This window comes from Talpa occidentalis, unplaced genomic scaffold, assembly GCF_014898055.3.
Source record: "Talpa occidentalis isolate TD23 unplaced genomic scaffold, MPIMG_talOcc4v2.1 talOcc4.3, whole genome shotgun sequence".
NCBI classification, from domain to species: domain Eukaryota; kingdom Metazoa; phylum Chordata; class Mammalia; order Eulipotyphla; family Talpidae; genus Talpa; species Talpa occidentalis.
In genome coordinates, this window is record NW_023603184.1 from 101737124 (window position 1) to 101760176 (window position 23053).

General features: G+C 34.5%; 1 protein-coding gene across 2 annotated transcripts in view; it reads right to left on the reverse strand.

The window, feature by feature from the left end:
• Positions 1 to 4738: 4738 nt before the first annotated feature.
• TLK1 (tousled like kinase 1) overlaps positions 4739 to 23053 on the reverse strand; it is a 121934-nt gene continuing 103619 nt past the window's right edge. For both annotated transcript variants that reach the window (XM_037523523.2, XM_037523522.2), the window contains 9 exons: positions 21332 to 21429; positions 19095 to 19176; positions 15465 to 15556; positions 15297 to 15386; positions 14985 to 15154; positions 14584 to 14719; positions 11157 to 11268; positions 10227 to 10334; positions 4739 to 6556 (listed from right to left, as the gene is read on the reverse strand). In XM_037523523.2, coding sequence (XP_037379420.1) covers positions 6380 to 6556; positions 10227 to 10334; positions 11157 to 11268; positions 14584 to 14719; positions 14985 to 15154; positions 15297 to 15386; positions 15465 to 15556; positions 19095 to 19176; positions 21332 to 21429 — 1065 coding nt within the window. In that variant the 3' untranslated portion in view covers positions 4739 to 6379. The remainder of the gene's footprint in view (positions 6557 to 10226; positions 10335 to 11156; positions 11269 to 14583; positions 14720 to 14984; positions 15155 to 15296; positions 15387 to 15464; positions 15557 to 19094; positions 19177 to 21331; positions 21430 to 23053) is intronic.

Here is a 23053-nt window from a genome sequence, read left to right on the forward strand (position 1 = left end):
ATACATGTTACGATTGTTCTATTTTTGTGAAAAATGCCATTGAGACTTTGGATTGCTTTGCATCTGTAGATTGCTTATAGCAGTATGGACAGTTACACAATATTCCTTCAATCCTTGAGCAAGCATGTTTTTCTTTCCATTTCTTTGTGCTGTCTTTCTTGCACCACCATTAATTTTCAGTGTACAGGTTTTTCACCCTCTTGATCACATTTATTCTTTTTTGAAGGCAATTATAAATAGGTTGGTTTTTCTATGTCTTGTGATAGAAAAATGCAAGATTTTTGTGTACTGATACTGCACCTTGCAGTTTTACTGGACTGATTAGTTCTAAGGTTTTGTTGGCATCTTCAGGGTTTATATACATATTATATATATATATATTCATATCATCCACAAATGTTTTCCCTTTTTCCTTTCCAATTTGGACGTTTACCCCCTCCCCACTACTGCCTAACTGCTCTGGTTAGGAATTCTGAAACCATATTGAATGGAAGTGGTGAGAGTAGATATCCTTGTCTTCTTCCTGATCTTGGGGAAAAAAGGCTTTTAGCTTTCACCATCATGTTGCTGATTTGTTGTATATGGCCTTTATTATGCTGAGGTATAATCCCTCTATACTTAGTATCAGTGTTATTTTTCTGTTGAGATGATCACATGGTTTTGATGCTTCACTTACTGTGCTCTATCACACTATCTTTGGATGTTGAATAAATTCCATTTGATCAATCTTTTATATAGAATTTTGTTAACTTTTTTCTTTTTTAAAGATTTATTTATTTATACAAGCACTGGGTACAGTCAGAAGCGCGGGAGGGTGAGAGAATTCACCAGAGCCAGAGTGGGGAACAGAACGGGCAGACTTATGAAGTACACTGCTGAGGGGAGCAGCGGGCGGCAGGAGAGGTCTGCGTGCCATGTGGGACCCTCGCCCGGCGGCTGGGGATTGAACCAGTACTGCAGAGGCTGCGGGCAGCTTCGCAACCCAGAGCTCAACCGCTGTGCCACCGGGGAGGCCCGAATTTTGTTAACTTTGTCAAGGAACTTTGCAATTTCCTTTACATGTGTTCTTGTCTGGGTTTGTCCTCGTGAAATGAGTATGAAAGTGTTCCCTCTTTTACTTTTTGGAAAAGTTTCAGAAGGACTGGCATTAAATATTTGGTGAAATTTACCAATGACTTTTGTTTTTTGGCCTTTTCAGTTTCCTAACTGGTAATCATTCTGTTGAGATTTTCAATTTACTTATGATTCGGTTCTAGTGGAATGTATGTCTTCTAAGCTGTCCAATTTGATGGTGAGTAACTGTTCATAGCAGTCTCTCATCATTTTTTTCTGCATAACCAGCATTTGTTCATGTTGATCAGAACCCTGGATAAATATCTGAACCTGCTCCTGAGGCAGATGTTATTAGGTATGTTTACACTAATGGAAAGTTCTAGAGATTTTAAGTGACTTCTTTATGTTCACACAATTATTAAATCACAAACCTGGAATGCAAAGTCAGATATGATTTCAAAACCCAAGCTATCCCCACTTTTCACTCTTCTGAATACTTCCATAAAAGGATGTTAAGAATTTTGTCATATATAAAGAACTGCTGTAGAAATACGACATCATTAGAAACACCCAAAATGACTAAAATTAAGAATAAGTCAGCCATACTCATTCTTTGGATAAGGTCATTTACTATTTAAATCAATGTCTCTGATATCCTAGAAATAAAACTGTAATAGTATCTCTGATACGGTACACAACCCAAACATAACACATCTTCTGCTAAATAGTGGGATTTGGTCATGACACTTATTGTTAAGCCAGGGTATATGGCTATAGAAATAGCAGAAGTCCTTCAGATGAAAATGGATCATATAAGGAAAATTTTAAACTTACTTTGATATAGATTTTTGAAATCACCTAAGTGACTTAAGGATTACTCATTTGTAATGTTGGTGCTAAAGTACCACACATGGGTAATTTCATCAGACTTAGGAGACTTTTAGAGATGAAGTTCAAGACCCATATATGGATAATTGGTGAAGTTCCTACAGTTATAGGATCTCCTTTAGAAAATGTTACTGACTTAATAGTTTCACAAATTTTCTTCTAAGAAACCAAGTGGTACGACTGCAGGAGAATATATTTTTTGTGTTTATGAAAATGGATAAGGGTTCTGATCTCTTTTTGTTGGGCAGAACTGAATCTAATGTTTACTTACAAAAAAAAAAAAAGCCAAAGTGAAAACAAAAAGTCTGTGATCAACTCTGTCCCAGACTCATTCTAGGTAATGCAAAGCCTTAAATGACTCATATTGTTAAAGTTAGGCTCTAATGGCATTCCTGATCTACTGGTGACAAGTTGCACCTATTCAGTTTTGTGTCACCTTTGAAGAGTGATTTAACATAGTAAATTTTATAATAAAGAGGTAAGATGTTATCCGTGCTTTAGTTCTGATGTGACTACTTACTAGTTAGAGGGATCTTAGAATGGATGATGGTATTCTGTTTTACCTCAAATGGTTTGTACTAGCAAGGAAAACTGCAAAGCATGGCAGAAATGCCTCTGATGAAAACAGCATAAATGGCCAGTTTACACAAAGAGGAACTATTTTTTGTTTCAAGTTGCTATATTTCTTTACCTTCCATTTTCAGGTAACGTAGTCATAATTATTTGAAATATGAATGACGCGTTATAAACTATTTCTTAAAAGGATTTAAATTATCACAGGAAGCAAAGCAAACTATTTTAGATGTAGGATGAAAGCAATTGAATAATCTTTCAATCTTAAAAAATAAAAACAGCTTATTACACGGTATTTATAATGTGCTGGGCATTGTTCTAAGCGCTTTATATATGTGAACTTACTCATTCCTCACAACCACTCTGTATGTTAGAAAATATTTTTCTCATTTTCAGATGAACCTGAAACATAAACAGTAAATAGCAATTGACATTTGAACCTGGCTCTATAATTTGAGTTCTTAACTAGCATATGGTATTGCCTTTCTTAAACAGTAATATATATGCAAATGATCTGTATCACTAGAATTTTAAATGGGTGAGGGGTCCCAGATGAAAACCATGTATTTGAAGCCTAACTGAAGAAGTTTTTCTCAGGCTCTGCATGCACATTTTTGAAGTTGGTTCAAATACTTTACTCAAATATTTCCCATTCAAAAATTGAAATCTCAGGAGGAAAAAAATCCTCAAAAATAGGAAAAGGGAGAGAAGGGAAACTAGAGGACAGTAAGTGGATAGATCTATGTTGCAGGAGTATGCTAACTCAAATGAACAGACAAGTTATATAATTTTAAAACTGCTATCGAATTCCTGAAAGAGGTATTAGAATGCTTAATAATTTGATTAAAAGCTTGAAATTAAAAATAATTTTTGAATTAGAGCAAGTCTTCAGAAAATGTCATGGCTTAAAGGGGGATTAAAGGCCTGCCACTGTGATTTTAATGGTATAAATAAAGCTATCTTTTACACACACAAATCAAACAGCAATGTAATTAAATTCTAAGTAAACTAACAATCTACTGGACTGTACGCAGTCTGCATTACCACTAAAACACGGCTAATAACATCTGATGGCAATCAACACATTATTGCATTTAATAAGTAATGATGAACAGCAAAAAACAAAATGTACTCTTTAAATGTTTCACTGAAACGCTCCATTTTGGCTTCATGTAATGAGGTATTTGTAGAATTATTTGTTCACATTTTATGTACCACTTAATCCGAAAGTTTTTTTTTGTTTTGTTTTAGAAGGGGGATGGTAGTCAATAAGGACAAAAACAGACCAAGTTTTTATTTTGAAAAACAAGTATCTACCCAACTTCCAAATTAGGCTGGTTTCTAAACTTCCTCTTAACATGCACACACTATGCTAATTCACATCAAAGAAAGATTTTTAAAACTATACATTTTTATCTTGCATCAATGCTGATGATTAATGGGAGGTCAGACCTGTAAAACTGTCTTAGGACTGTCTTACGGATATAAGACATGCTTTAATTCTGAGGATAGAATTCAGAGTCCAGAAAAACAATTCAAACTTCAAAAATATTAGAGGCAAAGATTGTCAGAATGACTGAAATTTAGTGATAGATACCAGCTTCCAATATGAAGATAACAGTAAATTACTCAGCTCAGCTCAACTCAATCTTGTAACTGCTGGGTTACCTGGCATATTAAAATTTTAAAGCATTTGTTTGGAAGAAAAGATGGTTCATAAATGGAATCATCTCTTACACATTTTTGATTCTCAACGATAACCTAAACCCAGATTAAGAAAAGCAGTTTATGGCTTATTTTCCTCTTTTGTGTTTTTTACTCAGGCAGTCACTTTCATTCATTTGTAAATAATACGGTGAAGTAATGATCTAGGTCTAGACTAGTAATTCAACCTCATGTTAGATTTACACGCCCACTTACTATCGCACCAAATTTTTTAATAAAACTGGGCATTTTCTTTTAATCAGAACTTCAAGTAACAGTTAATATATGAATATAGCACTTTATGATCAGAAAGATGGAAAGTCAAACAACAAAATTGAAAAATTGAAGGGCAACAACTAAAGCACTCAATGCTAACATTTCATTACCATATTTTTTTTTTATATAGGATTTCTATCTTAATCTACAGAGGAGCACAGCTATAGACTTTAAGTCACTCCTGATAGTGTCACTTGCCAGGATTAGCCATGGTTATCAGGTTTACTTTAACAGTTTGAACGAAATACTTGCAAAAATTTATTTAGCTGATTCTTAACTAAAGGAGCCAAGTAGGTCTATATCCTAAATCTTGAAAGCTCCCTTCAAATGTAATTTTCATAGTCTTTAAATTTTAACTGTCATTGTTTATTACTGTTTGGCTACATTCTCTACAATTTCAGCAGCATCTTAAAGAGACAATGTGTCTATGTACAATGAAAAAACAAAATGGCTTGCAAATCAGAACTAAGAGCCACTGTACAACATGAAGGAGAATCTGTGGTTAAGCATAGCCTCCTTTTTTGGCAACACAGACAACTTACATGTAAGTATCAGCATTATGAATGCGACAATAAAGAAATAATCCCTATAGGAGTGAAGTACAGCATCCTGAAAAATAATGTTATCTACCATAGTTAGAAAATGTTCACATTTTAACAAATCTGTACAAAACACAAAAAACTTATTTATGGGGCCATCATCCCACCTTACTGGTAAGAACTTTCTAGAAATGTAGAATAACCACAAACAATTTATAAATCCACAGCCCTAGAACCCAAGAAACTGATTTAGAGAACTCTGTCCAAAATGGATCATTTTTATATGCCTTGATTATTAATGAATGCCTGCTTTTAATCTCTAAGATGTACAGTCAACTTGCACCTTTATGGAGGTGACTCAATTTTTTAGCAAAGAAGCAACAGCATTTAGCAGCAATTAAAATGTCTTTAAGACTTAAAAAAAATACAATATCCAATTAGAAAAGCCATATTTTAAAACATTTGTACAAGAATAAGCTGCTGAAACTTGGTAATTGAAATAAGACATCTGTACAACAATTTACAATAGAGCTAGAAGGGAATTTATCATTATCCTGCATAGAACTGGTATGCATTTGGTTACACACTGTTACTTATCTTAAAGAACAAGGCCTGGTAACAAAAGAAAAATATCTTAACAATTCCAACATCTTGAAAACATTGGCATTTTTACAATTTAGTGAATTCAACTGCTCTCAAAATAAGCAACTCATTTTGTCAAAGGTGTAAAGTATCTAGGAATATCTCCCCCTGTAACATAACCAGTCAAAAAAAATGGACATGTGATTTCGAGGTACAACTTGGTAAAAGCCAGACAGGCAAATCACAAAGTCTAACTTTGCCCAAAGATTCTCTCACATTCTATTACTATAAAACACAACTGCCACTGTCATTCAGTTCTTACTTTGGTTTCAGCAGATTAACTGCCGAATGCTGAAGAATGTATCCAGGCACTATAGTTCTTGTGTTAGAAATATGTCTGTTTTCATGTGTTTTTAAATAATGAAAAACTACCCTTCATTTTAGAACTCTCCAGTAACAGCCAAATGTATTTAAGTATTATAAATGTAATATTTACAGTGTTCCCCCAACAAACCATTTTTCTTCGACTTTAACATGGTATTCCTGTTTCTCTGCAATAGGCAGTCATCCTTCACTGCTTAAGATTATAGTCAAAAATGTACATTTATTCATTATCCATGATCCACTCTCATACCAATGATGCTATGACGAACTTCTCAACCAACTCCTGTGTAAAAAAGAAAACAAAAAAACTCAAATGCTCTCAAACCCAAGTGTGCATCTGGAAGCAATTCAAAGATAATCACGCCAATTTTGGAGGTAAGTCAGTAAGTAATTATGCTTGAAGAAGGGGGTGTAGGAGATGCTGTCAGCCCAGCCATGTGTAAATTTCCTGAAGAATTTGATCTTCTCATGTGTGGGAGAAGGTATGGGTCATTTGCCAGTTGGTGTACATCAAATCGATCTTCTTTTCGGTATGCTAAACAGCGTCTTATAAAGGCCTTAAAAAAAAAAAGTCAGCAGTCAAAATCATCTTTTCCCTTTAAATATCAATCAATTGAATCATAGAAAGATGAACATATCTTAAAAAATATTTGCAATAAACTTCACTCCAAATTCAATTCCCAGCAGTTCACTTTATAGTCTAAATAGAGCAACGATAAAATAGGAATAATATAAACATTGCTGAAGCTGTAGTTCTTCTTCTAGAATGTTCTGCTAAGATAATCCTCTCATCCTCATTCTGACTACCCGTTTAATTTGGCTAGAGGCAATGATGCCATTTTTTTAGACTTTTTTTTCCTACTGAGTATACACTTACTTTAGAGGAAGAGGCCAATGAAATGATACTTCTAATAGGATGTTTGTTTCCTAGAGTAATATATTGCATCATTACACTTGAAAAAAATTAATAAAATATCACTTTCCTTTTCACCCTTATCAATTGCTTCTTGTATAAAATCCTAATTGAAGTATAGCATTTATTTAAAAAAATACACAAATATACAACACAAAGAGAACATATGTCTACTTAACTGGCAATGTGATTTAAAAAAATGAACTTTAGCAGAACCTTCTAACTCTCATGCTCTGCTCCCACCCCAATATAAATAAATCTCTACCTGTCGTGTAATACCAAAGCAAGTTTTGCTTATTTTCAACTTTATGTAACTGAATCACAGATTATGTTCTCATTTGTCTGGCTTTCACTCACTATTATATCAAGAATTTTCTTTTTTGCAATAGATAAAATATTCTTAAGGAACAACTGATAATTGTCTCTATTGTTTCTCATACTTTTAAAAAAATTATAAATTTAGTACTGTTTTCTTACATTGTTAATTTTTGGATAATATGATCTCTTTCCTCAGGTGTGGTCTCCATAGGTCTCCCACCAAAGCACCTACAGTCCATCAAAATAGTTCCTTGCACTCTTTCCCTTTGTTTTCACACCTCCCCCAACCCCTGCCATGATTTATATCCATGGTCAGCTTTCAGGGTTTGTCTGTGGGCCTTTGTTTGGCTTTACTATATTCTACATGTAAGTGAAACCACCTGATTTCACTTAGTAATGACCCTCCCAATTCCATCCATTTTGCTGCAAATGGCATAAATTTGTCTTTTTTGATCAATGAGTTTATGTCCTCTTTTTCTTTGGATGGTATCTTTCTGCTTTCAAAGCCATTCTTTTCCTTCAGTCTGTAGTTTGAGTATACATTATCTAAGAAGCCCAGAAAATCCCTTTTCCAAATGTTTGTAACAGAAAGACTATGAGGTTCTATTCTGGGTTGATTCAAAGGACAGAGTAACATCTTCAAACAGGCAAGAAGGAATCATCACTGGCAAATGCAAACATTTTGTACCTTTCCAGCATAGTATCAGTCAGTAATACCAGCAATATTTTAAAAAGGGAACAAAATTCAAATTTTATTTCCCCTTACACCATTTTGACATGAGCAATAGACTTCCTTTTGTTATGTTAAATAGCACAACTTATTTTAGACTGACATTTCTGCAGCTGTCTTTATCAGATGCAGGTTGAGTCCTACAAAGCCCTTCAAATGTCTATATTGTGATGGTCTGAAAATCTGACATTCAGAGCTTTGTTTTCCTTTTCTAGTCTAATTTCTTTTATTATACTCTCTTCCAAATGGCTATCTATTTTAATTTAGCCTGAGTATCTTTACAGTCCAGTCCCTTTCCCACTTTGATAGGAAAATTCTTTACCAAAGAGAGGGGTACTAAACTCAAGAACCTGCTATTTTTACATGGTAGCTGTCAACACTAATTTTGTTTCCAAATACTATTTTAAAACATATTTCCCTCAAAAATAGAGGTTCAAAATGTTTTAATGATGGCGAATGACACTTATAGCCTGTGTTGAAATTCTTAAACTACTACATAAATTCATGAGTTAAAAGCATTAACCGGAAAACTATGTAAGATACTTTTTAACGAGACTTAAAAATATGTAACTGTTTTGTACCACCTTTGTTTTGAAATTCATTGGAAGTATTTTTCCTTTAAAAACAATACTATTCATATCATTATATTAGGGCTATTAATATTTGTTAAGTCTTTTGGATCCCTTAGGTTTTACCTATTAAGACAGAGGGGGGGAAAAAAAATCAAGAGTGACTGTTACACTGAAAGCAGAATTTGAAAAGCTACCAATAGAAAGGTAAGTCTAGAAGGAGTGAAAGTATTAAAGGTTCTCATACAAAATCAGAAGTACTAGGCAAAGCTATATTCTGCAGGGACAAAGGTTAAAAAAACAAAACAAAAAACCAAAGTAATCCTTCCCAGATTCCAAGGTGATTGTGGTACCTATAGAGAGCCTTAGGACTGAACTGAGAGGTGGCTAAATGGGACTTCCTGGCACACTACACTCACTCATAGTTATATTCACTCATTTATAGTTTCTGTTCTTATTAATACTATAGAAAGGAAAGACAATTTATATGCCACGAGCTTTCCAAAGGAGTCCTATTTACTTTATGGAAATTTATGCTTTAAAATAGCAATTTTTTGTTAAAATCTTTAAAAAAGCCATTCAAGTAACTTGTAAATAGACAGTAAAGATATGAGACAAAATGAAATACGGAACAATTTAAATAAACTGAGACTTGTATTCTATGACCTCAATCAGGGTAACATCTAGCTTTGCTATTTCATGTTTAGATTGCATGGAATAAACTAATGGAAATCTTGTTTTAGATTGACAGACTGCTGTATGTAAGCCAGGCTGAGAAAGAGGTCAAGCTTTTTCTCAAGAGCTAGTGCAGCACAGCATAAGAACAAAGTTGTGGATATGGGAGTCTAGCAGAAATGGTCTCTTTGAGCCATAGCTCTGCTACTTATTTTTTTATTTATGCATACAAGACAGAGTGGGGAGAAGAGAAGGAGGATCTACTGAAAAACAGTGCTAAGGGAGCAGCAGGCAAGACAGGAGAGGTCTGCTGTGCAGGTTATCATCTCCCTGGCTGGGGACTGAATTCATGCCACAGTGACTGGCAATGGCTTGATAGCTGAGACTTTAACCGGGAAGGCCCTTGGCTACTTTTTAACTAACTGTATGAGGTATTTTGCTATGGCTTGGCTTGTTTCCGACTTTAAAAAAATGCAAATAACAAAGATGCCAATACCATGTAAGGTTAAGATATGTATCAACATAATGCTTGCCACATAGTAACTATTAGTATGTGTGCTACTGAAGCTAACATTCTTAAATATCTCAGTATTAACATAAGGTTACACATAAAGATGTGCTCAGATCTTGTGATTTCTCCCTAATTTTCAAAGTAAAGTAATATAAAGAATCAGGAACTACATGTGATTTCTTTTGAGATGAAAATTATCACAACCAAAGGCCTAAGGAACTTATAGAGTAAAATACTAGTTACTTGAATGACTTTTAAAAAAATTACTTTTCTATTTTAAACCATAAATTTCCATATAATAAATATGACTCCTTTGGAAAGCTAGTGGCATCTAAATTTTGTCTTCCCTGTCTACAGTATCAATGAGAACAGAAAATGAATGAGTAAAAATAACCAGGAGTGAGTGCAGTGTGCCAGGAAGTCCCATTTAGCCATTTGAGTTCTGTCCTAAGTACCTGCTTCATGTTATGTACAATTTATGACATCAAAGTTATTTACATAAATTAGATACCTTTGCTTCACTGCTTACAACTGGTTTTACAGGGAACTGGACTTCCGTGGCTTTTAATATTGTATTTTCTTGAAGAATGTCTTGTTGAGATTGATTGTGACCAAATGGCTAAAAAGAATGAAAATGGTAAGAAAATTATCTCACAGAATATATAACAAAGATATCTATCATACGTGAATCCCCAAAACAAAACTGATGTTCTAAAAAATCTTATCCTTAGTTATTTTATTTGGAAGTCTGGATGCGTCCTCAAAATAGCTGAAACAGTGAAAAAGCCGTAGAAAATGATGTTGCAATATGTTATGATGAAATAAACTTTATATAAAAACTTTATTCTGAATGTTTAAACAATGAAGTTTGATTAGAAATGATACGTAGTAGTAGAAATGTCTGACAGGTCCAAAGAATAAAATACTCTGAATAATACCTTGACTTAAATGAAAGTGTTTGGTTCAAACTTGCAGTGAATTCCCAGGGTATCTCTCTCTCCATACTGATGACACGATGGGATTAGATAGTATCTATGGTAATCTATAATCCCAATTTCACTATAAAGAGATGTCTGGGGAAAATTCAGACTATATTTGATGGTAATTTCCATAAGGAGGCACAAGGGAAACCTACCATACTGTGTGTGTATTGGGGGGATGTAAGGAAGTGAAATGATGGATAAGGAAAAGCATTTTGACTTCTGTTTTCCTAATGTAGGGTTAGTATTGTTAACTGATAGCTTCCCTTTTTAAATTAAAATACAGAAAGCAGGCCAAATAAGTTGTTATGACATTAAAAAAACTGATTCATGGAAATTTTAGAAAGAAATCCACTTGTCTTGGGAGGATCTAAATTGACTTTGCTAATGCTATTTTTGTATTTAATGAGAAAATTTAACATATGAATTTCATACATCTGAATCTATGTACTTTGACTTACCTTTCTACCATACAGACACTGAAAGAAGATGACTCCGACTGACCACACATCAACTTTGTTGGAAATCTTTGGTGGCTCCTTCCCAACTACAAAACACTCAGGAGGTAAATACCTATAGTGTTTTAGGGAGAAGGAAAGAAAAGGTAATTAAAAAAGTAGTTTTATCCTAAGTATAAAATTTTATACACAATCCTTAGGATTTTCAAAGCTTTGGGAGCATTGACATTATTTGATCCTAGAGCCAAAACACAACTTTGTAATAAAGTATGCTGTATATATATGTATATATATATAGTTTTCAGAAACGAAAAAGCACCATTGGAAATCACCCCATATCTCTTTGACAGTAACTTATTTGTGATGCAAATCCTTTTTTTACTGTCCTCCCAAAACCAAGTAAAAAGCTAATTTGTTTTATCAATAATAGTATATATTTTGTGTAGGCCTGTATATGGAACAGCACCTAAACATTATGTTGTTATTGTCTCCTTTTTTTTTTTTTTAAAAAAGAGGCATGTATTTTTATTTATTTATACATGCACTGGGTACAGTCAGAAGCGCGGGAGGGTGAGAGAATTCACCAGAGCAGGCAGAAGGACCGAAGCACATGCTGAGGCGGGCAGGAAGGGTCTGCGCGCCGTGTGGGACCCTCCTCCGGTGGCCGGGGAGCAGCCGGGGATCGAACTGGCGCCGCAGAGAGCTTCGCAACCCAGCGCTCAACCGCTGCGCCACCGGGGAGGCCCTGTTGTTATTGTCTCTTGAGGCAAAAGGATGTGATCAAGGAGAGCCAGACATCACTGCTATGGTACCCAGAATTTAGTGGATGGTTGCATTTGAGCAGGAATGCAGGACAAAATTTTCTTACAAGTCATCATCCTCAAAAAAGCATTATATATATATTCAAATATGACTGTAGAAACTAACAATTTTGGAACATGGAAATACATTCCAGGTTGCTACATAAAATGCTGGCTCTATCTCCTTCTTGCATCGTCTCCTAAATAGAAGCTCCTATCCACCTGCCAGAGGGAAAATTCGTTGCCCTGAACTACACTTGTTAAGCCAGATCAGGAAAACAAAATAGTGGGGTTACCTACTGATCTGTTGTTAAGAACATGGTTTTCAAGCTATTGTCAGAGAGTTCAGGGTTCTACCAAAGAAATCTTGTTTTTATTGATTTTATTTAAAGTCTAAAGACAAATGGCTTTTAAAAGACAATATAAACATGATTAACCTGGTCTTAATAGACCTGTGGCATTCTGTGGCACTGGCTATTTGCACAGGGTAATTGTGAAGACATTTATGGAAATCCTAAAGTCACATTTATGTTTATAGTCACAATAAAGTGAAATGCAGTTTCTCTCTTAAATTAAGATACCACTCCTGCTAAATCAAATTTATTATGAAAAGAAAGTTTAAATTTGGAAATTCATACCATGAATCTATGGCTTTATCTAAATTTATAGCTATGAAGTAATTAAAAAGGACTTTTGAGAGCCAAGTGCAAAAACCAAGAACATACTGAATTTCTCTCCATTATTAAGATTAAAAACTGGGGCCTCCCCGGTGGCGCAGCGATTGAGCGCTGGGTTGCGAAGCTGCCTGCGGCCTCTGCGGCGCCGGTTCGATCCCCGGCTGCTCCCCGGCCACCGGAGGAGGGTCCCGCATGGCGCGCAGACCTCTCCTGCCGCCCGCTGCTCCCCTCAGCAGTGTACTTCGGTCCTTCTGCCTGCTCTGCTCCCCGCTCTGGCTCTGGTGAATTCTCTCACCCTCCCGCGCTTCTGACTATACCCAGTGCATGTATAAACAAAACAAACAAACAAATAAATAAAAACATGCCTCTACTAAAAAAAAAAAAAAAAAAAAAAAAAAAAAAAAAAAGATTAAAAACTAACCACAAAACCCCTACAGCTTATGATTATTGCTTGTAATAGGTAAGATGTTTCAAACATGTATTAATATTAACAATAAATGTCACTCTTAACTTTATAGAGAGATCCCTGCATTCTCCACATTAGTAATTTCTGGCTGGAAGGCACCAAAATGATTTGCTAATACCAAGCCACTCTCCCTCCAGTTTGCTGATACCTGCAGTTAGGACCAGAAGAGGAGTGAGGACAGTAGTCTGTCTCCCTCTTGACTCAGACGTCATACATATCAACATCCTTACCACAGGAATTGCAAAGGTTCATGAAAATAAAAACTAAATTCTCCTTAGATTTTATCGATATTTTTTTTTTTTTTTTTTTTTTCATTTGCTGGTGAGTTTATTTTTTTTCTAGTCCCTCTTTCTTACAGAGTGATTATAGAGGATTTTGCCTTTATAAGAGGGCCTTCCCAGGTCTATATTTTAGTTGTCTCTTAAAGACCAGTAACTAAAGGTAGTATAGATGCTCTAAACTCAATTAATTCAAAACATAATCCATTATTTCTTCCTATAGATATTTATCTATTTTTTTTATTTCTTATTGCACAAAAATCTACATAGTTATCAACACTGGAACCACAGTATCAGGTTTTATGCTTATTTTTCTTTCACTAAGTACATATAGTCACTAAATCTTGTCATCTCTAACTCTTGATCACACTTGTCCTTTCTCCATTACATTTTCATTCTCAGTTTAGTTTTTCATTTTCTTTTTTTTTTTTTTTTTTTTAAATATTAAATTTTATTTTTATATTCCCCCATACAATTGCAAACGCCCCATTCTGACCCCAATCCTTCCCCTCCCACCCCCCAAAAAGTGTCTCTGGTTCATAGTTTTTTGTTGATTTTGATTTTCACTTTCTTATATTCATTTTCCTGGTCCCTTATTTAAGTTTTCTAGATTCCTGCTATGAGTGAGACCATCCGGTATTTTTCTTTTTCTTTTTGGCTTATTTCGCTGAGCATGATCCCTTCCAGTGCCATCCATGTTGCTGCAAATTGCATGTGTTTATCTTTTTTGAATGCTGAGTAATATTCCATGGTATATATGTACCACATCTTCTTGATCCAGTCATCTATTTTTGGGCATTTGGGTTGTTTCCAAAGCTTAGCTATTGTAAACAGTGCTGCTATAAACATAGGAGTGCAGGTGCTCTTTGGAATTGATGTTTCTGTGTCCTTTGGGTAAATACCTAGGAGTGGAATTGCTGGATCATATGGAAGCTCTATGTTTAGTAGGTCCAGAAATCTCCACACAGCTCTCCATAGTGGTTGGACCAGTTTGCACTCCCACCAACAGTGCACAAGAGTTCCTTTTTCTCCACATCCTCGCCAACATTTGTTGTTGCTAGTTTTTTTAATATGTGCCATTCTCACTGGTGTGAGATGGTATCTCATGGTAGTTTTGATTTGCATTTCCCTGATTACAAGTGATGTTGAACATTTTTTCATATGTCTGTTGGCCATTTGCGATTTTATCGATATTTTAAATACATTTACCAGTAAGTTCCTGCTCCTTGGGAAGTCAGATCCATTCCATCTACACCATAGCTATCATCATCCATAATCTTGGACAGACCGAAATCAGTGATTTTGATTTCTCCACATGCTGTTCCGTCTACCAGAAGTATGTTTCCTAAGAACAGAATATAAGATAATTTTAAAGATATACAGATGAAAAACATTATCTTTACTATGTAAGCTAGTTTTGGGGAGCAAATATTTATCTTTTAAATACATATTTAAAAATTTAAATACAATTAAATATTTTAAAATGTGGTGATGCAATACAAACACTTTGAGTCTTACACTCCACTGACAGTGAAAAACTAAACCAAAAAGCACTTTTAGTTAATAACTATATTCTTTAGAACTTAAAAATTTATTATACATTTTATTACCTGGCTTAAGATCATAATGTATAATAGGAGGTTTGATTTCATTGAGATATCTTAGTGCATTTACAATCTGCATTACAATAGACCTAGCTTCTTTCTCTGACATTAATTTATGTTGCTTCAGATAGAAATCCAAGTCATTGCCTTCACAGTATTCTAACACTGTACAAAACCTACAATGGAAAAGATAAAAAAGACACAGTATTATCCAATAATTCAAAATCACAATGGAGAAATGAAGAATGTATTACCAGAGAACAGTGAAAACAAAAGCAAACATGTCTTGTCTTAAAAACAATCCTTATATTCACTTACGTGTCTGTATCCAAGGAGAAATAATCATAGAGTTTAACTATTCTGGGGTGATCCAGTTCTTTGTGTATTCTATATTCTCTGCAGGCATGTCTATGGGAAGAAAGTATATTAATTCTCCATGACTATTAAATATCTTTTCAATTAATAAATAAAAGTTTTAATATTTACTTGTGGTAGTTTTCTTTCTTCTCATCCCTCCAGCTTTTATTTAGCTGATGTATCTTCACGGCTGCATATCTTTGTTCATAAAGGTCAAAAGCCTGGGATCAAGGCATAGAAGAGTTAGGGTAAAAGGCTAGCAGAAGAGAGTTTTTGTTGTTAACTTTTGCAATAATATAGAATATATACCACAATTTTTGGCAATCACTTCTCCTAAGATTATATTTCAGTGGCACCAGAAGTAAGATGCAAATTCCACAGTGCTAAGGCAGAATAAACCTTACTATAAATTTTCATATTATAGTTTTAGAAATGCCAATACACTGACTCACCATGAAAGAATAAAGCTACTTGTTTTTAATATGGGCTGGCTCCTCGCTTCTGGGAGTACCAATATGCAGCCAGGAAGACAGACGGCTGTAAGTTTCTTTTGTGTTGAATACAGCAAACCTTTTTTCCCTTTTAACTCCTCCCCTCCCGGGAGCATTTCTTTGAAAATTTACAAGTTCCTAACAATTTTCCAATGTTTAACAAATTATAAAATTTTATTAAACTGTTTAAATATAAGTATAACCATGACCATCACACCTAACTACATCAATAATCCTTTAATCTCATCTAATACACAACTTTGTTTTTAATTTTCCTTGGTTGTCTCATATACTATATGGTTTCTTCAAATAACCACCTTATTTCTTAAAAAGACAAAGTATGATCAGTTTACGTTTATGTCTCAGATAATTTAAAAATGTTTTTTAAAAGCACTGAACGTTGTTAAAGAGAATGAATAATTTAGGTCCCACTGTGATTTATATACAAAGCCACTCCTCTTCTTTAAAAAGCGTATATATTTACTAGAAAGAAGGCCTCTCTCCCATCAATTTAAACTTAAAATAGTGACTAAGTTTAAATTGTTTTGTCACAAAATTAAAAAGCATGAGATCAGAATTAATACAGGACTCAGTAATATTCACTTTGGAGTCAGAGGAACTTATTAGCTACATGACTGTGTAGCTAATAAATGACTGAGTCTCATTTATAAAGTTTGGATTGTCAAGAGGATTAAATGGGGTCAAACCTATATTTAGAATAAGTAATTGATTCTAAATATCCAACAAACATTATGTAATTAAAAGTTTAACTATAAAAGTAGTTCATGTGAGAGAAAGCAGATCATAAATTATGAAATTAAGAGGCAATCATGGGCCTCCCTGGTGGCAAAAGGGGTTCAGCACAGCACTAAGAAGCTATTGGCAGCCACTGCTGTATGTGTTTGGTCCCAGGCCAGCGAGCAACCCACATGGCGCAGCAGACCTCTCCTGTCTCTCCTGCTGCTCCCCTCAGCAGTGTATTTCAGTAAATCTGCCTGTTCTATTTCCCACTCTTTCTCTGGTGAATCCTCTCACCCTCCGCAGCTCTGGCCTGTACCCCAACTCTTGTATGTATAAATAAATAAATCTTTAAAAAAAGGCAATCATAAGGATAACAGAAGAATATAAAATTCTAAGTATACTAGTAAGTTACTATCAATGCATATAGATAATAATTATATGACAATCACTCAGATTATCATATAATTACAATTATCAATATCTTCTACTTAGGTATAGATAAGAGTCTATTTTCTGGTTTACAATCTGCTTTATTTCCCAATGGACCTGGCGAACATGAAAGGGTTTTGATGGCTCTGAGTAAGCGGCCAAGAGTAATTAGGTCAATACTGAAGGTTCAAGTCATTAGACCCCAATCTACAATTTCTAATTTCTATAAGCTTTTTCTTCAAAAATCCTTTTTTGGGGGAGCTAAAGACAGTGAAAATACTACTGGACAGTGGCAGAGGGCTGCTACAAAAATTATCAATAGGTTCATAAGATAGGCATCTTTTAGGCTGAATGAGTGCCAGTGCTAACTGTATTTTTGAAGATTTTTAGATCCAGAGTGATCTATTATGATCTTTTCTATCTTGTGGGACAGGGTAAGCCTACTTGAACTACTAAATGCTTGAGGATATATTACCATTAGAATCAGAAACAGGAACTAGAAGAGAGATCACTTTTGATGGGTGAGAAAGGTGAGGCCCAAGATTCTTAATACTTGTCCAAGTTAAAACTAGAACAAGAACCAAGAACAGAACTGAAGTTCTCTGAAGCTAAATTTTTTCAGAATAAGCACTTGAATCCTGGATGTCTTTGATAAACCAAGAAGGTATTGTCCTTGATCTTTTTAATAGGGAGGATTTCTAAAAAATTATCTGATAAACTTAAACTAAGTACCAATGTTTTATATGCTGTACCTCTAGTCATATTTAATCATTATAATAACCATATAATGTAGGTACTGTTATTCCAAGATGAAGACAGTGAGGCAAAGGATGGTAAGTAATAAGCCCAAGTTTACACAGTTAGTAAATAGCAGTCTGCATTCAAACCCAACGTTGTCTGGCTTCAGAATCCAAGTTCTTATCCACCAATTAGATTAATACATAACAAAGTACAAAGTGTCACAAGGAGCTTATAAAAGGCAGACCAACAAGGAAGCCTTCTATAGAAATTGAAGTTTAATAGTTTGGCCTTCAATATAGGACTTTACCTAACTAAGAGCAAATGTTCAGTCATAGACAATTTGACTGTCTTCTACTTAAAAAAAAAAAAAACAAAAAACAAAAAAAACAAAACCAAGCCATACTGGATACTGGTTGCAGCATACATAAATGAATAGGAGAAACCCAATGTCCAAGAGAAGGTGTCAGAGGCTGGGACAGAAATGCAAACAAGACACAATGAAGTCATGAGCTAAGAGAAAAGAAGGGTAATGGCTGGATTTAGGAGAGTTTAATATGACATACAGTTAACAGTCACCAGAGATTTGTAGTATGTTGGGGGAAGGTGGAGCAAATGAGTTTTATGTTTTTCACACGAGGGAGTGGGGAAAAATGAATGGTACTACTGTGTACTGAAGTATGGCGCAACATCAAAGGAAGGGGTGTTGGAGAAGAGGAAGATAATTTTTAGTTCAGACAGAAGTTTGCAGTGCCTATGAAACATCACATGAGGCACAGACTAACTTATGTACACAACGAAGCACGGTGCTCAGAAGGAAAGCGTGGGATGTAAGTATGAGGGTGAAATCAAACAGACAATAACTAAGTGAATGGGAGGGGATATATTTGAAAAGGAGAATACAGAGTAAAGAAAGTAAGGTATAGTAAAAGTTTCTACATTTATATATGTGCATTTGCAAAACACTGGCCTTAAACTAGGTAGAATTTTGGGTAAGTTCAGGACATGAATGACTTTTGACACATGTCTAAGTTAAGGAAATACACTCTTTTCATAAATTATATTAAATGGCTACCTGCCTACCTTGATCCTCATGGCTGTTGTTATTTATAGCAAACTGGCTAATGGTGACTAGTACCAGTTATCAGAGGGACTGTGCAGGTGTGCAATAATAGTCTTTAGCCTCTTGAGATAAGAGGGTATGTCCATCTATATAAACCACCACAGACTCTTTTTTTTGTAGTAAGAGCTAGGACATAAAATCAACAAAATCATGAAATCAATTAAGATAAGTACTTCTTAATCATGTATTCCTACATCTTTTCTATATTACAGTAAAACAGATAAAAATTTACATTACCTTATACACTTCACTAAAGCCACCTCTACCAAGCAGATGAAGTAATAAGTATCTTTCATTTAACGTTGGGTGATCTTTGAACCTTAAGGGTGGGGAAAAAACACTTAGGCAAATGAACATACACACAGAAAGGTTCCTTACATTTCCCCTCTTGTTCTACACGTGGCTATTTCTAATCTCAGTTACTCTATTCCATTCCATTCTTTCTCTACTATTTCTGTGCCTGCCTACTGTATCTTAACTTGGTGTTCAAAAGCTTAATTTTGTAAGTGAATATTGTTTCAATGACCAATTATAGTACTCTGATAAATACCCAACAATTATTATGTTGCTAAGTGTTTTATCAAATCCTGTATCTACTCAGCAGGAATTCTTACCCTTGGAAAAACATACTTTTATACCAGGAGTTATGGTTAGTCAAGCTGATTAAAAGTTATTGTATTTATAAACTGGCTTTCATCCATGATTACATTTTACTGCCTTTAGGTTGCTAAAATGTTAATTCAGTTAAAAGAAACTTCTAAACTTTTTTTAAAAAAAAAACCACTCACAGACAATACTACACACCTGTTACATGTTAAACACTTGCATCCTCTCAGAAGGGCACCACCACATAGAAGGGGAAATAATTTCCCCCAGATCAACACCTAATACAAGGGAGGATACAGCAGGAAAAGGTGGTCCTAAAAGTATACTCTTAAAAGTCAAAGAGAGCTTTATATTATCAGATGCAAATCCACTATATTTTATTCAAAGTTAACATGACTTTAATAATTTAAACTTTTGTTGAAGAACTTGTGAGATATTTGATTTAAAACTATAACAATGTAATACTAATAATTCAATAGATTTCATCAACTGAACTAAGTCATATCCACAAACATTTGAACATAATTTTCAAAACAGCCAACTGTTAGTTTTTTCTGATCTGCTCTATTAGACTATCTGGTACAATGTAGAATTTAGGTTATTTCAAAACTGTATTATTCAATTGTACAATTCACCTTGTACATTGGAATCTGTCTAAAAATTACACCTGAACAAGACATTTATATTTCATTGCAGAAATTAGTCACTTCCCATTCTGATATTCATTACATCATGAAATTTTAAATTAAATGTCAAGTCTTGAAAGTGTAAACAGACACCTTTCCTTCTTCAACATTAAATCCAAGTAGTGTCTTGCTTAATATATCTTTTTGGCCTCCCTGCTGATGCAAGGGGTTAAGTCTCAGCACTGTCAAGCTATTGGCAGCCAATGAGGCATGAATTTGATCCCTGGCCAGGGAGCTGACCCACATGGCACAGCAGACCTCTCCTGTCTTGCCCGCTGCTCCCCTCAGTAGTGTATTTCAGTAGATCTGCCTCTTCTGCTCGCCACAGTCTCTGGTGAATCCTCTCACCCCCACACCTCTGGCTTGCACCCCCATTCTTGTATGCATAAATAAAAATAAATCTTAAAAAAAAAAAATCTCATTTTTGTCCACAAAGCTCCCAACCAATCCACGGGTATTTTCTCTCCTTTGAATTCTTCTAGCATTTAATATCTATAATACTCATTTTTTGATAACTAGATATTCAGAATAGAGACCATAACTTTTCCCCCACTTCTCTAGTTATTACATAATGTACTAGATACATAGGCTTACTGAGATTCTTTATTTGATTCCTTTACTACTGTAACATTAACTTTGGCATTCAATCAACAAGTACTTGTTGCATGGCAACCGTGTGCCAAACATTGGTCTGGGAATACAGCAAAAACAAAACTAATTATCTGTTCTCCTATATCTCACATTCTAGTGAGAGACAGATAATATTTAATTGAAAAATTCAGACTTCCAAACAATAATAAATGCTATTAAAAAAAAAAATAAAGCAAGGTAATACTGAGAGAGAGAATGGAGTGGGTCAAGGACTGCTATTTTAGGTATGGTAGCCTAAGGATAATCTCTCTAATAATCATTTGAAGTGAGCAAGCCACTCAGATATTTACAGTAGGAACATTTCAAGCAGAGTTGTAATGGCAAGCACAGAAGTGCTGAGATGGGAATGCACTTGAAATGCTTGAATGAGGGGAGGATTAAGAGATGGAGTGGTGAAGTTGCCAGAGACCAGATAATACAGTATCTTCTGAGCCATGGAAAGGACTATGGATCTTTTCCTAAGTATGACAAGTCAGCAACAATGAAATAAGGTGTTTGCTGTGTGGGGGGATGGCGGAAATAATGACTTACTGAGAATTATCTTCATTGTTTATTCTTTTGAGTTCTCGAATGTGAAGATTTCTGACTCTCTCCAAACGTTCAAGTTCTGCCTGGATTTCTGCTTCTTCCTGAAAATGAAGAGAGGGGACTATAACAAGCTCAATTTATTTGTGATGTAAAAAAGATATTTTTACCCATGCATCAATTTTTCTACAGTGAAGGGAAGAATAGTCTATTATAAAGTACCACTGAGTTGAAAGACCAAAGTGCTCTTTTCAATGCCTGAAAGATAAAAAGACATAAGGCAAAGCCTATTTCAAGAAACTGCCCTACACATAAAAATCTATACCTAATGAGATGCTGAGTTTACTCTGCACTACAAGAAATCTATTTTTATAATGTCTAAACTGAAAGTGACTGCAAGGTAGTGTGAAACTCGCTTATAATACAAAATGAACTGAAAATATCATTTCTGGCCCATCCAAATTTTGAAAAGGAATAAATACTAGTACAAAACAAATGAAATAAGTATATTTTACAGTAGTTAAGAGAGGAAGAAGACAGTACCACTGGTTATTCCTAAACTAACTATTTGAAATATATAACATAATTTGGTTACTCACTTTGGATATATGAGACACTAAAACAAAAATCTTATAGATAGCTGTGGCAGATCCCTAGTTATAGCAGATATGGCAAATGCCAAAATTTAACATTTACTGACTGTAAAATTTTTGACATTCTTCATGTTTCAATATATATCTCAAAAAATCTAGGCATTAAAATAATAATCACCCAGTACTCAAATACATTTCTCTTCCTTTGTCAATATAAATCTGACTACTACTTAAAGGGCAGGAAATAGCAAATTTCAGTAGGAATTTCTATAAATGTGTAATTTTTTAATGTTTTTGAGTAAATAAGCAAATACGGATTGTCTGGGCTTAAATGTGTACCCACTGACATTATAAATTGATACCACATGAACCAGAAGTTATTTCTGAATATTGCTCCAAAATATTTGTGTTTCATTCATTTCTCATGATTTATCCTCTGATATTTAAAAAATCTTTTATTTCGAAAACTAACTCTTAAGTTTATGTTGAAAATACTTTATTTCAAAGCAGGTAACAGAAATGCTACACCTCCATCTAAGGCTTAAACTAAAATAAGTTTTGCTTTTTTTTTTTACATTTTAAAAGGGCAGATTTTTTTTTCTTTTGCTCTAATTTTTTTAATATATGTATTTTTTACACCATTGTTCATTTTTAAACAATGTTTGCTTCCCCTACTCCCTCAGGTATAGTCCCCATAGAATTTCCTTCACCAATGCACACATGCACCATTACCTCAGTCCCCTGTGCGCCTCCCTCCCTCCCTCGGACGCCTCTCCCTCCTTCTCTAAAAGGGCAGATTTTTTGAGAAAAAGGAAAAGGAAAAAAAGAGAAGTGCCTGCGTAGTTACAGGCAGACAGTCTTGGGAGGAAAAACTAATTTTCATAGATGAAGAAACTGAATCTAAGCATGTTGTTTGTATTCCACTTGACCTTTAAAGATATCCTAATCACTTAAAAATGATACTCAACCACTACTTATTGCAGATATTTAATGTAGATATTAGATACTTCCAAATAAATTTAAGTAAAGATAAACCTTGCTAGAATTATGGGACATTTTTCTAAAATAGACACACTATATAATCTTAATTTAACTAAAATTTCTTCACTTACGTTGTTTAAGTCACAAATATTTC